Genomic DNA, 14,671 nt, shown 5'->3' with positions numbered 1-14,671 from the left:
TATTACGATAGGGGTGTGGTCGTACACTTCTTTTTCTGAATGATTTGTATTCTTTGTAAATGTCTATCAGCAGTGATAGCAGAAGAATTTGTGGTGACAAGTTTGGTTTAAGTATTCTTGCATTCCAGCTTCTATACCTGGTTCTTCAACTATTGGTACATGAACAAATCTATTTTATAGAGATAAATAGAAATGGGTATCTAATGTAATTTAGTTTTTAACCACTTTAGTTAAAATGTAACTGTAACTATTATTTTTCTTATGTTCTTGTCACCTCTACTCTTATTTTGAACATTTATCTTATTTTTATTTCCTCTGGAAAAATGTGCTTTTGGTTCCTCACTATCTTACTATTTTGGCCCCTCACTATTTGACTATCTTATCAGTTTTCACAAATGATGTATATTTTATTTTTAACTAAACTTGTATGTATGTATTCATGTGTGAGTCTGTCTATTGATACATATATACATAAAGCTTTTCCATAGTGAATAGGATGTCTTGGATTTACAGCATTCTTTTATTTAATTTTTTGAATTATGTAAGTGCATAATTAATTATACCCTGATATAAAGCACATATTCATATATTATTTTTTAAATCATTATAGAATTTTTTATTGTACTTTTCCCTCTAAGCAATTTCAGATTACAAGGTGAAAAATAAACTAAAACAAAACAGTAGTAGCAGCAAATGAAAAGGGGAGGAAAAGACCTAATTCAAAACCACTGATTTTAATCTAGAACGGCCATTTTTTTAAAATCTGGTGCTATGTCTTTAATCTTACGAAATTAGATTCTTGTTTACTTGGTGTGTTCCTTTGTTAATCATTTGGGTAGTTTTTATCTTTTTAAAGAGATCTTAAAATTCTGATTTCTATTTATTATCCCTATGAAAATGGCCTTTGCCTTTTCAATATTAAAGTACCATTTTCTGAAATGATTATTTTTATCCTCAACAAAAATAAAGACAGATCTTAAAAGAATACGTATCTGATTTCTCTTAAACTATTTTAAATCTTAGTTAGTTGTATTTGTAATTATTCTTGCAAGAAGCCTACAGTTCATCCTGAAATCCTCCCTCTTCTTCATTGAGGGTATCTAATTAGGGCCTAAAGTTCCACCGGTTCTAGCACTCAGTATTGCGTTTCAGATGTTTCTTCCTCTCTATTCCTTTTGGCACTAATTCCAGCTTTGTGGTTTCTTTCTTAAACGTTTTTGCTTCCATTGTTGATCTCCAGGTCTATTGTCCATTCATTAGCACAGTCTTTAAAAAAAAAAAACATTTGGCCATGTGACACCTCTGCTTAAACCCTATGGTTAGCTTCAGTCCCTGTTTCTGTTATCTACTGCATTCCATATATTACATTACAAGCACCCACAAAACTTTAGTGGCATATAGTAATAAGCATTTATTTTGTTCACAAGTCTGTAGATTGGTTGGGCTCACTCATGTGCTGGGAGTCAGCTGACTGTCAGCTAGTCTAGATTAGCTTCCGAGACTACTTGGCTCTGTTCTACGTAGCCACTCATCTTCCTGTTGACTAGCATGAGTCTTGTTCTCGTGTAGGGGCAGGGCTGCAAGGAGGATGAAGTAGACATGAGCTCTCAATTAGATATATTATTGTCCCATTTTCCCCAAAGAAGTCATGTGACCAAATCCACAGTTATTGGGTGATGGGCAGCACTATCCAAGGGCATAGATACAGGGAAGTGTGAGTAATAACAGCAACAACAATAATGAAGTTTATCTACCTTAGTTCCTTTTGCTTAGAGTAAAAACTTCAAATTTCTCATCATAATTTGGTCCCCATCTACTTTTCTAGCCTCATTTTTTGACTTTATGTGCTAGCCATACTTAATAGTTGCTAGAATTATTCAACGTTCTCACCTGTGTTCTTTGTAATAGTGTTTTCCCAGTTTGGAATTAACAGAGGCTGCTCCTCCCGTGCACCCAGCTTTTATGTAGTATATGCCTACTTACTCTTTAAAACACAGATCAGACTTCAGTTCCTCTGTGAAGCCTTTCTTGACTTCCCTAACCAGAATTAGAAGCTTCCTTAGGTGTGAACACTTAACCCCTTACATTCCTTGAATGGGTTACTATAATGATTGGTTTATATTTCTGTTTCCCTATGGAGACTCTGAATTCCTTAAGGCGTGGATCATATGCTTACTCTTTAGTGAGTAAATAGTTCAGATAAGTTAAATAAAAAATTAATGCTGGAGAAAAGCAAAGGAATGACAAATACAAAATTCAGGAGAGTGGCTGTTTTGGCAGGAAAGGGCGATGGATTACAGGGGTCCTCAAAAGTAATGTTAATGTAATATTCTAAGTTATATTTAGAATGCAATTAATAATTATTTAAAACTAGTACTGGGAACATACAGAAATTATTTTGATGAGAATACTTTTTTTCTGTTATTTTGAAGTCCATAGAGATAAGTAAAGTGGTGATCCAGTACTGGAATTCAGATTTATTATAATTTATTACTACTTTCTTCATTTAAACACCTAAAAATCTTCTGTTGATCCAGCAGTGAAGTGAATGAGGATATATGGCTCCAGCAAAATGCTCATTCCTTCCAAAATTGAACAGTTTCATTTTGTTTTTTACACCAGTAAGTACAAGTTTTATTGTTTGATGATACCCCAGGGCATATGTTTTAAAAGTATGATATGCAATTAAAAAGCAAAATTACTATGTATAAAATAATTAAGCAACAAGGATATATTGTACAGCACAGGGAAATACAACCATTATTTGATACTCACTTTAAATGGAGTATAATCTATAAAAATATCGAATCACACAGAAAAACCAAAATTAATTTAATTCACTTTAATTTACTTAGACTAAATAATGTATCTAATAGCTCATGTAGTAGATTGAAAGATAATAGAATGGCTCAGTTTTTAGAATAATTATTTTAAATGTTCATGTAGATATGCATGTAAGTTTTTATCAGTTCAAGACAAATTGTATTTTTAATTTTGCATTTTTATAAATCTCTTTAATATCTAGCTTAGTGGAAGACAGCTAGATTCTCTTATGTGCTTTTGCATTTAATCTTTTGCAACATGTTGTTTTATGTGAGATATATGAAGAAGATTGGACCTCACATTGATACATTCTTGGAAAGGAAACTATTATTTTAATAGTAGCCTTTTTATATAATAGCACATGTACTTTTTTGATCTTATACCCCAAATTGACAAGTTGTTTGCTTCTTAAAAATAATTGCACTGTAGTCTCTGAAACGATATCAGCTAATGTTTTGTAATTCTGTTACATTAAAATCCACTGATCTGTGTTGCTCTTTGAATGGATCTTTTACCCATGCTTGTTTTTTTGCTCAGTGTGTTGGTCACCTGAAAAATATTGGTTCCCTGAGTTATGCAGGTCTTCAAATGTTGACATATTATTATACAGTATCCCCCAAACCACATATGATCACTCTCATTAGAAAATTCTTTTAAGTGTTGGGAAGGTGTCAAGATCGCAGTGTCAGGTAGAAGTTTTCTAAAATTCTAAATTTGCTTAAAAATGTGCATTTTATTATTGGCAACAAATTTTATCAGTTGTTTTTCTTCAAGGATAACATACTTACTTCATTTATTTTTCAGAAAATGTCTGAATAACCGTACTTGGATTGTTAGTTTTCTTTTGAGTAAATATCATGTTTCCTGGAAAAAGCAGCTACATCAGCTTGCAGCTCAAACAATTGCATAAAATGCTTTTCCTTGAGACAACCATCATATATCAAGTAGCACTGTTTTATAGTTTTCTAAATCTCTTTAATTGTGACTTAATAGAAGGCAGCCAGATTCTTATCTGCTTCTGCATTCAGTCTGTTGTTATATCAAAAGTCATGTAGCCTCTGGAAAATATCACATACACTTATAAGAGTAAGAGTGAAAAGACACATTTTTTAATCTTAGTATTGTTATGAAAATAACTTTGACTTTGTAGAATCCCTGAAGACCCCAGACTGCACTGAGAACTGCTGCTTTAATCCACATTCCCTTTTCACATATAAACAGTTACCCAAATAATGCCTTAGTAATGTCCTTTATAGGTATCTTACTGTTACCCCCAACCTCTATCCCTGACCCAGGACTCAATTCATGATCATGCAGTACATTTCAGTGTCATGTTTCTTTAGTGTCCTTTAGTCTGGAACAGTTCCTTGACTTCTCTTTGTCTTTCTTGACCTTGGCATTTTTGAAGAATACAGGGCAATTGTTTTGTAGACTATCCTTCAATTTGATCTGTCTGATGTTTCCCCAGGATTGGATATAGGTTAAGCATTTTTAGCAGGAATGCCATGTGGAGGACATCGGGTCCTCCTAAGTATGTCCTGTCAGGAGACAGGCACATCATGTCAGTTTGTCTGATGTTAGCTTTGATCACTTGGTTAAGAAGGGTGCTCACCAGATTTCCCACTCCATATTAATAAGTAATTTGTGAGGAGACATTTTGAGACTATGAAAATATTCTGTTACTCATCAAACTTTTGCCCTTCTAGCATCCATTGATGAAACTGTTAAAGCTTTTCCCAAAGTGGTTGTACTATTTTATATTCCTTCCAGAAATTTATGAGAGTTCTGGTCGCTCCCTGTCTTCTTTCCCTGTTGAACTGCTTTGGCACCTTTCTCAAAAATCAATTGAGGGCTTCCCTGGTGGCACCGTGGTTAAGAGTACGCCTGCCGACGCAGGGGACGCGAGTTTGTGCCCCGGTTCGGGAAGATCCCACATGGCGCAGAGCGGCTGGGCCCGTGAGCCATGGCCACTGAGCCTGCGCGTCCGGAGCCTGTGCTCTGCAACGGGAGAGGCCACAACAGTGAGAGGCCCACGTACCGCAAAAATAAAACAAAACAAAAATCAATTGAGCATATAAGTATATGTCTCTCTTTGGACACTCTAATCTGCTCCATGATCTTTTGGTCTATTCATATTCCAGTATGACACTCCTTCAGGTCAAGTAATGTAAGACATTTTCATTCTTCTTTTTAAAAATTATTTTGACTCTTCTAGGTCCTTTACATCTTCATATAAATTTTAGAATCATATTGTCAGTTTCTAAAACTGTTGGACTTATGATTGGAAATGTATTCAGTCTATAAATCAATTTGGAGATAATTGATGTCTTAATGATACTGAGCCTTCTAATCCATGAACAGGGTTAAATTTCCATTTATTTCAGTCTTATTCATTACCTCCCAGCACTCGGAGTTTGCAGATTAGAGGTCCTTTTTATTTTTATTAAATGGATCCCAGTGTATTTTGTTTTTCCATGCTACTGTAAATGAAACTTAAACATTTTTAATTTTCAATTTGTTTGTATCATGTCACTTTTCTAAGTCCATTTATTATTTCTAAAGGTTTCTCTTCTGTTATATGTTGATTTCTTAGGATGTTTTAAACAAATAGTCCTGTCATCTCTGAATAGAGACAATTTTAACTTCTTTCTTTCCACTCTCTTTTTCTGTCATAACTTTTAATTTTATTTTTTAATGCCTTATTGCACTGATTTGGACTTCCAGTACAGTATTAAATAGAAGAGATGAGAATAGACATCCTTATTTTGTTTCATGTCTTAGCAGGAAAGCATTCTGTATTTCACCATTAAAGGGAAAATTAGATTTAGGATTTTCATACATTCTTTATCAGATTGAGGAAGTTCATTTCTATTCCTCGTTTGCTGTGAGTTCTTCCTAATGCATATTTGTTGGGTTTATCAAGTGCTTGTTCTACAATATATATATTGGTAAGATTGTGTATTTTTCCCCTTTATTCTTTTACTTTTTTTTTTTGGCCATGCCACACGGCTTGCAGGATCTTAGTTCCCTGACCAGGGATTGAACCCAGGCCCCGGCAGTGAAAGCAGAGTCCTAACTACTGGACCACCAGGGAATTCCCCCTTTACTCTTTCAATGTGGAAAATTACCTTGATTGATTTTTCAAATGTAAAATTGACTTTGCATTTGTGAAATAAAACCCTTGTAGTTATGAAATATTATTCTTATATATTGCTGTATTCTATTTGATATCTTGTTAAAGATTAGTTTTATTTCTGTATTCATGAGGTATACTAGCTACCCGTATGTCACTTCTGCTCTTCCTCCTTTGTAATATTGTTATTTGGTTTCAGTGTTATGTTGTCCTCGTAAAATATGTAAGTTAGGAATGAATAGAATACAAGTTTAAAAAAAGGAGGTCTTTTTCTTCCTCTGTTTTCTGAAAAATTTTGTGTAAAATTGATACTATTTTTTTCCTTAAGTATTTGATAAATTTTACGAGTGTAGGCATCTGTGGCTGGCCTTCTCTTTGTGGAAAGATTTAAAATTATGAATCCAAGTTTTCAGATTTTCTCTTTCATCTTGTGTCAATTTTAATAAGTTATATTTTTTCCAAGGAATATGTGCATTTTATCTACATGGTCAAATTTTACTGTGTTTTTCAATGATAGTTCCTTATTTTGTTTTTAATTTCTATTGATAGTATTGCTTTCATTTCTGATACTGGCAATTTGTATTTTCTCCCTTTAAAAAAAAATTAGTCTTGCTAGTGGTTTATAATTCTATGAATGTTTCAAAAAAAACTTTATTAATTTTCTCTATTTTTTTTGTCTGTTCTGTAGTCTCTTGGTTTCTAGTCTTATCTTTATTCCCTTTTTTCTCCTTAGTTAATTTGTAATTTGATGAGTAATTTGCTCATCATTTTAATAGCACTTGTGCTAATTAAGCTGAAGCAAGGAATTCTGTTATTCTCCTATTAAAACTTCAGATTTTACACTCTAGGAAATATGGCATCGATACATTATATCTTACCTGATACTTGTTTTTCAGATTATTTAATTACAGAGGAAATTCTTTCTTTCTTTCTTTCTTTTTTTCTTTTTTTACTAAGTAAAGAACTTTATTAACCTTTTTTAAACTTTATTCCCAGGCTTCTTCAGCTTAATTAGCTGCAAAGAATGAATTGTATATAAGCAAAAACCGAAAAGAGCCACAGTGTCCAGAGGCTTGGGCTTAAAAATATTAGAGATCTAGATTTTATCAGATCCATAAACAAAATTTTAAAAAGCAGTCATATAAAATAGCAGCTCCCAGTAACTTCTTCAAGATTTTTCTTCTTCAGAAGTTAACTCAGTTCAGTTTGCTTCATTCTTGGAAGCCTCATCAAAATTCTCCACGAGATCTGGAACTTCATCATCGTCATCCTCTCCAGTGGCAAGTGGTGCTTTTCCATCCGCAGGTTATTTGGGCAGAGCTTCAGCCAGTCTCCTTAAACTGGTCGGCCTGTCTGCACCAAGGTGGTTTAAGGTGCTGGGTAGCATTTCTGTCAGCTGCTTTGTCTCAGCATGGCCTGTAATGGTGAAAATGTTTGCTGCCAGAGATGCCTGAACTTTAGGGTTGTTAAAGTGGATCACTGTCCCTTGGTTTGTGAACATATTCACTTCTTCAGTACCAGAGATATTGTTTACCCGTAACTTCTTTAAGGAGAACTGAAGTTTTTTGTCGTTTGCTGTGGCTGTTCTGTGAACCACCTTCTTTCTGCAAGCAGTTCCTTTCCCACCACTGTGCATTTGTGCCTGCAGTTTGGCGAGGTTTCTCCTGGTTCATGATAGTTTCTTTCATCTTGTTGCAATGGAAATGGGGCCGTGTAGGGGACTAGGGTTGGCACTTAGGGGTTCTCGGGCAGACCAGCTGAGGTTAGGAGCACACACACAGGGACGCAAGATGGCCGCTGGAGCGGAAATTCTTTCTTAAGTAACATTTCTACCTTATCTGCTGAAGATTTCCCTTCACAAAAATCTCTAAAAATAATTTTTAAAATAGTAATTAGTGTGAACACTAAATTGCAGATTTAAATCAACTTAATATCTGGATTAATAACACTAATGTCAAACTGTTCTTCCTGTCTAATATTTTTATTCCTTCATTTAATCTAAATAATGCTGGATTACTCTTCCTATAATACTGCTTTTTTATTTTATATCCTTCTCTAGAAACCTATAATAATTTTTTAATGCTTGCAAGATTACATTCAGTTCTCCTCTGTCAGTCATTCACAGGCTTTCTATTTCTGCCTTATACTTCAACTCTGTTATTTCTGTGGCAGGAATTCTTTATCTCAGTCATAACCCCACACGTTGTATTTAGTGTATTTTTGCTTTTGTTTCTCTTATCTTCGGGAGAAAACAATCTGGAAGAGTGGAAAGAACACAGTGTTTGGCTTGGTTACACTGGGGCTTAGATTCTCTATCTTAGTTTTGTGACTATAGACAGATTACTTAGACTTTGTGAAATGGTGGTATTATTTCTTTATGGAGTTGTTACAAGGATAAATGAAATATATACACACATACATAGTAATAATATAGACAGAATTTAGTAGATATTTAACAAATATTAGTTCTCTTTTCTTTTCCCTCTTTCAGATAATCCAGTCCTACCCAATTGAAGTTCCTTTTTTTTATTTTTTCATGAACTCCTTTTTTGGGCCTTATACTACAGTTTTTTGTTGTTTGTTTTCTTTTTTTACCTTTTATTCTGTCCTGTGATACAAGTGATCTCAACTAATTAATTTTTATTGATAATATATTGTTCTTCATTTTGTTCCCTAGTTGTTTAATGCAGCTGAGTCATTTATTGTCAGGAGAGTCAATTTTATATAATGTAAAGGCTGGATGAAGAAGTCAAGACTTGGATTCTCATTCTGCTTCTGTCACTAGCTTACTAGCTTTCAGGGTGATATCATTCCTCTTTGAGCTTATCTCCTCATCTTTAAAAGGAGATCATTAAACTACACTTTTATTAAGGTTCCTACCAATTATGAAATTCTAAATATTCTAGGAGTGCCTGTTTTATGCTAGATTCTGATGAAGCGTACAAAAATATTTTGAAAAACCAAATGTGTCTTTAAGTAGATTGACATGTACAAAAGAATTAAGGTCTATACACAAATGACTAAAATGTAATGGAGTATATAGTAAAAGCCATATAAGTGTTATAAACAGAGTGCCATAGAATAGAGAATAGTTCATCTCATCTTTCCTGGTAGAGTTTAAGCTTTTCTAAGTAAGATTTGTGTCTCCTACTGCTTCTTTTATTTTCCCCTAGAGATTTAAGCCTAGTATTGGACATATATATTAGTTGGACTTGATACAAGATTCTGAGCAAACCTTTTCGTGAAAGTAAACAAAATACGGCATTTAATTTTGTCTTCTGTTATTTATTCTTTGAATTTTTTTCTTTTCATTCTTTTTTTTGCTCTCCACAGAATGGTCCTAGTGCTAGATCATGTCATAAAATGTGCATTGACATTCAACGAAGGCAAATCTACACACTGGGGCGTTATTTGGATTCCTCTGTGAGGAACAGCAAATCTCTGAAAAGTGATTTCTATCGTTATGACATTGACACAAACACATGGATGTTACTCAGTGAGGATACTGCTGCTGATGGAGGACCGAAACTGGTGTTTGATCATCAGGTTTGGTGCACAGATAACTGTATGGTGGAATTAATTAGTGCTCAGTGACTGTTGCTCTTAGAGTTTATTTCACATGTTATGCTGAGTTTTCTATTGGTGGTTTCTACTACAAATACCTATGACAGATAATAAAAAGAATTACTGTTTCAGTAGATATAAAGTTATTCTTTAAAAGTTATTTTCTCTTGTTTGGTGCAGAATAAAATACTAAGATCTCAAAACACAGTTGTTAATTTATAAAAAATTTATAGAGAGTAGATGGAGCAATACATATTAGGAAAAACAGATTTAGTTTTATGATATTCATAAATCATACCAATAACAACTTGCCCTTTTAAAACTTTTTATTCTACATTCCTGGAAAATTTTAAATTATTTTATAATGAGTTCAAGAATTGGAAATATAGAGTTTTTCTTCCAATGCGAGTGAAATATATTTACTTTTGTATATAATCACAAACTCAGTATAAAACAGGTACGAATTTGGCGTGTACTAGATGAAGTTTAAATTCAGCACCAATAGAAATCATAGAATGATGTTGTAGACAAGAAGACTACATACAGCAATCTCTTAAACCATTTAAATATTAATATATATGTAGCTGTCATATCATCATCCCCATTGTCATTGTTATCTGTCTTTGAAAACTTATATCAGTTCAGTACAGGTCAGTACTACCTCAAACAAAAGAGTAGCCACTTTGAATTCTGTAGGCAGTTTTGCTTTGCTTAACCCATATCCAAAGGTTTTTGGAGTATGGGGAAGAAAAAGACTTTTAAAAACTCTGTAACACTATTGATGAACAAAGCATTATGTATTACTTGAGAAATGGGGAGTGGTGCTAGAATTTATGACAGAATCTAGCTTATGCCTAATATCTAGGCATTAAAACCCAAGTCTTTATTTATTGTTTCTTTACCAGTTTTTGTTAATTCTTTGCTTTAAAACTTTCCTCCTGCCATATTTATACTAACAAGTAGTTTTAATAGGAGAATGGTAAGGAAAAGAGGAGTGGCTTATATGTCTATTGAGTATGTGGTGGGTGGAAAATCAAAAACATTAGTCTTCAGAGTACTCCCTAGATTGAATTTGGAACTTGTGCTGGCTGTATGTAACCGAGCTCTGTAAAGCTTTGCACTTCTCTGCTGACATCCTCAGTGTTGTTCATGTGGAAAATAAGAACTCCCAAAAAAGTTAGACTTCTTCTGATCTTTTAAAAACAGAACATCAGCAGATAACGTTGTTAGGGAAACAGTTTATTTTCTTGCCTCCAACTGGTTACAAATTTCTTTTCCAAAAGAGGCTTATGTTTTTACAGGTTGAAAAAAAGAATAACTTAGGGGTAATCTGAGTATAGCACATATGCTGTCCTTGTGTGGGGGCCTTTGTTTCTCTTGACTTTGGTAAAACAGAATGTTCCCTGAAGCCTAGGTTCAATAATGCTTGGTTTTCAACTCATTAGGTGTTATTAACAGAACACTAGGGGTGAAGAAGCCAGGATTTCAGTGCTAATTCAGCCACCAGCTGCTTCTGTGACCTTGAACAATTAACACAATGTATAAGCCTCCATTTTCTGTTCTGTTTCATGAAAATAAAGTTATAAGTTGGAACCTACTCCAAAAATTACTTGGAGTTGTTTGTGACACTTTAAGATTTGACACTTAACATTCAAATTTGAGAGGAACGTGAGAAAGTTAGAGGCCTGAAGATATGGTTAAAAGTTACTTTGCCATTTTGAATTTTAACATATTAAAACAATTAAAATTCAAAGACATTTGTATTTCCTAAGGACACAGTGGCAGCTTAGTTCTGAAGCTTTCCATGTTGTTGCTTTGTGTGATCTTTCAGGAACAATGAGAACCAAACAAAAAGATTTTAAAAAAACACAAGTCACATATTCAGCAAAACCAGAAGCCAAAGAAAACCCACAACTCCCAATTCCTTGTAAGTTTAGCCAAAAACAACTGGAATACCCAGAACCTGTATTGAAACTCACAGCAATGTAATGGGGAGAACTGGGAATGTAGAGGAAGCTTAGCAGAAGTACATCGTAATGGAAGTGTCATGAGCAGAGCAGAAATTGAACCCAGTGCAGCCACTGGGGGAGTCAGTTAAATACCATGTGGAAAGTGCCTAGCAAGACCCATAAGTGGTAGATATCAGAAAGCACCATCTTCCAAAAGCAAAGGAAACACTATGACAAGTGGGGACAGTGGCTCTTTATGCATGTCCATTGAAGGAACTGGGGGAGCTCAAGGCTCAAGATAGAAGCCCCCTAAACCAGATGAGGTTCAAGGTTAGAGAAGATGGCTTCACAGAAGTGCCATATTTTGAAGAAGCCATTCAGTTCAGTAGCAATAGAGGAGGAAGTCCTTGAGCAAGAATGTCACACTTCCATAGGGACCTTGTATTATCTGGTCCAGGGGAATTCAGCTCATTTTAAATATGAAAAACTAAAAAGCAGTAAACACCAAATCTTTAGAGAAGTACTCTAAAGAAAAACAATAAAAGGAAAAAGAATAGCAAAAACTTTCTTTCATGCAACAGCAGATGAAAATTATATTCCAATATTCTAACATGAATTAATTGACTTAATGAAGCTTGAAACTCTGAAGAAAACTACAAGGCATACATTCAAGAATGCAGATGAGATGGCCAAATAATAGGACCTGGTAAATAACTGGACCTGGTAAATCTCAAGAAAGAAATTGAAGAAAAATATAGTAACACTTCAAAAAATGAAGACTAGTTTACAAGGAACATAAAGAAGAATAGGTTAGGGTCATAAGAAATAAGAAAGGCAGATAAAGAAAACAAATATAGATGTAAGGGCTAGCCAGAAAATTACAGATAGAGAAGGCAGGCAAAAGAGAGCCAACGTACACATAATTGGAGACATTAAAGAAGAAAACCAAAACAATGGAACAGAAGAAATATTTATACATAAAATTCAAGAAGACTTTCCTCAAGAAGGAAGCCTATTCCACGTAGTATAAGAGGACCTGATATTGATAAATTCAGGGAAAATTGACCTAGGCATTCAACTGTAAGATATATATATTACTAACACTGAATTTCAAAGATAAAGAGGCCATTTGGTGGGCAACTAGATGAAATGATCCAGAAGTAAAATGAGACTGATATCAGATTTCTCTACAGCTGTATTCAGTGCCAAGAGACAATAGAGCAATATCTAGAAGGTATTCAAAGAAAAGACAGTGTGAGCCAAGGGTTTTATATCTAGCCAAACTGTCCTTCAAATATAAGCACATTTTGAGGAAATTGCTAGAAAATGGAATGTGAGCTAATCAAGAAATGACAGGAGAAATTTTAATCACAGTATTGGAGATCTCAGCTCATTGGCATTCTCCCTGGGTCATTGTGGATCATTGGCAGGCTGAACATGTATTTTTACCCTCCTCCTGCCCAACATCCTGTGAAATGACGAGAATATATTAGTAATAGTGTAGAAAAAGAAGAAAGAATGCCCTTAGGGAATTTAAAATATTTGAGGGAATTTCTCAAATAGAAAGCAGGTAGGATCAGATCCAACCAGAAGAAACCACAACCTATAAGATAGCAGCAACTTGAGTCTCAAAGCATGTAGTTGGGGCAAACATTAGATGATCAGTTGGAGATGAAACAGCAGGACATTTTCCAGTTTGACTGAGTAGCATTGAACTGTGATCATTATTAATAGGTCAAGTGTTCAGTGTGGTCATTGGAGCCAGACAGATAGAGCAATACTCCTAAGAGGCACTGGAGAGCTGCTGCAGAACCTTTCACAGCATCATGTCTCATCTTGCCTTACCCAGTCCCTTGAGATAGACTACTGTATATGCAACAGGCAGATGAATAGGGATTCTCAGATACAAAGAAGACTAAAACAATAACCCCCAAATCCAAATATTTGAAGATAATTAATACTATGAGATATGAGGTACTGAACTCAACAGATTAAGAATCAACAAAGAAGAACGGTTTGTAGTGTAAATTGAAGAAGTCTTTAAGATAAATTTAAGTGATTTCTTAGAGCAATTCAGGAGGCTATTGCATTCATGAAAAGGAAATATATAGAAAAATTATAAATTAAAGATTCGATAGTGAAATTAAAATCTCAGTAAATAGATTAAAAAGCAGTGTGGACATACCTCTAAATGGTTACTAAATTAGTGAGGTAAGATTATGAGAGAAAAGTTAAACAGAGAAAAGGGTCTGAAGTTCCAACATCCACCTTATAGGAGTTCTAGAAAGAGAATGGAGGCCAAAACAACAACAAGAACAAACCGCTCAAGGTAAAAATGAAGAAAATTCTCAGAGCTGAAGAAAGATCGTTTTCAGAATGAAAGAAATTCCAAGTGCAGATCAGAATGAATGAAAAAAGAATATCCCTACCTAGATACTTCCTTAATGAAATTTCAGAACCAAGGAGGAAGAGAAAATTCTAAAAGCTACAGAGAAAACTGGTTACCTTTGTAGGTAAGCAAGGATCAGATTAACATGAGGCATTTTTGGAGGTTGGCGGGAGGTAGGGTAGTGGGTAGGACAATACTACTTAGAAGGCTTTATAGCAATAGCTTCAAATTTTGTGAGGAGGAAATTATCTTGAACCCAACCTAACCCTAGCCAATTTTGTCTTCATGTGATAAAGTAAAATAAATAGATGGTTTTAAATTAAAAAGCAGTTGGGGATGGGGTGGGGAATAAGTGGCTATCCATTATTTATTTGCTTTTATTTTATTTTAATTTATTTATTATTTACTTATTTATTTATTTATGGCTGTGTTGCGTCTTTGTTGCTGTGCGGGCTTTTTCTAGTTGCGGTGAGCGGGGCTACTCTTTTGTTGCGGTGCGTGGGCGTCTCATTGTGGTGGCTTCTCTTGTTGCAGAGCACGGGCTCTAGGCGTGCAGGCTTCAGTAGTTGTGGCTTGCGGGCTCTAGAGCGCAGGCTTTGTAGTTGTGGCCCACGGGCTTAGTTGCTCCACAGCATGTGGGATCTTCCGGGACCAGGGCTGGAACCTGTGTCCCCTGCATTGGCAGGCAGATTCTTAACTGCTGCGCCACCAGGTTGAGAGTCCGCCTGCCGATGCAGGGGACACGGGTTCGTGCCCCGGTCTGGGAAGATCCCACATGCAGCGGAGCGGCTGGGCCCGTGAGCCATGGCCGCT

At 34.9% G+C, this 14,671-nt stretch overlaps 1 protein-coding gene and 1 pseudogene across 5 annotated transcripts in view; one reads left to right on the top strand and one right to left on the bottom strand.

The window, feature by feature from the left end:
* Positions 1-14,671, top strand: part of MKLN1 (muskelin 1) — a gene marked incomplete at its 5' end in the record, with an annotated part of 355,190 nt that overhangs the window by 282,795 nt on the left and 57,724 nt on the right. For all 4 annotated transcript variants that reach the window (XM_082661471.1, XM_082661472.1, XM_082661473.1 and 1 more), the window contains one exon: positions 9,290-9,502. In XM_082661471.1, the coding sequence (XP_082517597.1) occupies positions 9,290-9,502 (213 nt within the window). The remainder of the gene's footprint in view (positions 1-9,289; positions 9,503-14,671) is intronic.
* Positions 7,158-7,644, bottom strand: LOC309827527 (transcription factor BTF3-like; annotated as a pseudogene). The gene has a single exon. The product of its transcript is annotated as a transcription factor BTF3-like (transcript).

Source organism: Grampus griseus (assembly GCF_964374135.1).
Source record: "Grampus griseus genome assembly, chromosome: 9".
Taxonomy (NCBI): Eukaryota; Metazoa; Chordata; class Mammalia; order Artiodactyla; family Delphinidae; genus Grampus; species Grampus griseus.
This window is presented reverse-complemented; position numbering and strand designations above follow the sequence as displayed.